Source organism: Sinocyclocheilus anshuiensis, unplaced genomic scaffold (genome assembly GCF_001515605.1).
Source record: "Sinocyclocheilus anshuiensis isolate Anshui unplaced genomic scaffold, SAMN03320099.WGS_v1.1 scaffold1746, whole genome shotgun sequence".
Taxonomy (NCBI): domain Eukaryota; kingdom Metazoa; phylum Chordata; class Actinopteri; order Cypriniformes; family Cyprinidae; genus Sinocyclocheilus; species Sinocyclocheilus anshuiensis.
The window spans coordinates 763,900-765,834 of record NW_015545562.1 but is presented as its reverse complement, the minus strand read 5'-3'; the positions used below and the strand labels follow the sequence as shown (position 1 = coordinate 765,834).

Here is a 1,935-nt window from a genome sequence, read left to right as displayed (position 1 = left end):
TTTCTTTTCTTTTTTTTTCTTTTTTTTTTTTATATATTATATATTATATTTTTTTTTATATATTCATATCATTATATAAAAAAAGAATATTTTTATCCTTTGAAACAACATGCATCAATAATAAGAATGTTCATTAATAAATTAAATGTCAGTTTTGATTTCATGTTGACTTTAAAAATGAAACTACATATGTATACATGTTATTTTAGTATTATTGAGATACTATTGTAGTTTTTGTTCGTTTTTTATTGTTATTTTAGTACATCAAGTTAAACTAAATGAAAATGACAAATGTTGCCTTGTTAACTAGCTGAAATACATTTTTTTCAATTAACATTTTTTTCAAGTAAAAAAATGTTTTTTGTAGTTTACTATAATATTTTTGTAGTTTACTATAATAACCCTGATATACATTTCTAACTATATATATTGCAACTGCATATAATGGCTTGATTGTAATGAATACATTGTTGCTAAATAAAGCACTGTTTGAACTATTTCAGGCTGATTCCAACAAGACCAGGATTGATGAAGCTAACCAGAGGGCCACAAAGATGCTCGGCAGTGGTTAGGCCTCTGGTCTGCCTGCTTTTACCAACCGTGCAGTTTGTCAAAAGGCAATGCGCTTATCATGGTATTTACCTTCTAGGTTTGCACACATGCACATATCACCCGGCTCCCATTGTAAATGTCGTTCTATGTGTCGTCTGTCAGCTTTTTCAATGATTGTCCTCGTAAAATGATTTCTTATACTCTGTATCATTCTTTCCAAAGGTTGTATATAGTGCTGACTCGATGGCTCTTACTCACTTGTGAAGTTTTTATTCTCTTTATTGCCTGTATACATATATGTATGTATGTATGTATACATATATCCGCTTGTATGTGTAAACATATAGCCTATGTGTATATATATATATATATATATATATATATAGAGAGAGAGAATTTTTGCTGGAGGAACTATATAGGAATGCTATACAAGCTGTCTTTCCTTTTCAGTATATCTCAGTATCGTCTTGGTAAAACTGTGTCACACCACTCGGCTACTGTCATGCTCCTTATTTTGATGTTGTCATGACAATGAAGAATGGGAAAAAAGATTTTGCAAATGATATTAATACAACAAGCACTTACAATAAATGTCCTTGGTTCATATCCCTCATCACAACCATAATCAGTTACTGTTTAGACAATGTGCAACTAGATTCTGTAGCTGTAGTAGTAAAAACACTGCATTCCAAGTGATGTGAATTGTGCGTTATGCATGACAAATGGTAGATCTTAGCGTCTTATAAATAAAACTTGTTTTAAAAAGATGACCAAAAAAAGGGGGGAAAAAATCATGGCAGTAGCAAAATTGACAAAAGCATGCTCAGTATTAGGACACAGTGGAACGTTCCATATTACTGCAAGTTTGCAATAGTGCCACCATTTCAGTCGATATATGTTCACAGACTGTGACCTTTGTTGCAAAATAATGCAAAAGTGAATTAAAGAGAAAATGTGATGGGAACGAAACAAGGCTGGTGTGGTGGTCCTGCAAAAATGACTTGTTTTCTAAAATGAATATGCAGTTTGCTGTAGAAAATTATGTTCTGAAAGCTGGGGACTGGTTGTTTACTGTATCATAGGTTTTGGATGCTCTGAAAAAATAAATAAATCTTTTGCAATGTAAAGCAAAGGCGCATATTTCTGAGAGACCTTACTTTTATAAGAATACTGTATCCTGTTAGTTTACTTTCCCCGTGTGGTTTGTATCCTGTTAGTTTACTTTCCCCGTGTGGTTTGTTATTGGTAAAAAATTATAATAATCCATAACAAAAAAAAAACAGTTTTTTTGTTGCTTCTGTACTTAGAGCTATGCACACCAAATCACTTGAGATGTTGAATAGTTATTATAAGAAGTCAAATAAATACCTAACCTGAATGACA

General features: G+C 31.6%; 1 protein-coding gene across 2 annotated transcripts in view; it reads left to right on the top strand.

Moving 5' to 3' along the window:
- Positions 1–1,323, top strand: part of snap25a (synaptosome associated protein 25a) — a 25,089-nt gene extending 23,766 nt beyond the window's left edge. For both annotated transcript variants that reach the window (XM_016499334.1, XM_016499333.1), the window contains exon 8: positions 504–1,323. In XM_016499334.1, the coding sequence (XP_016354820.1) occupies positions 504–572 (69 nt within the window). In that variant the 3' untranslated portion in view covers positions 573–1,323. The remainder of the gene's footprint in view (positions 1–503) is intronic.
- Positions 1,324–1,935: the final 612 nt, after the last annotated feature.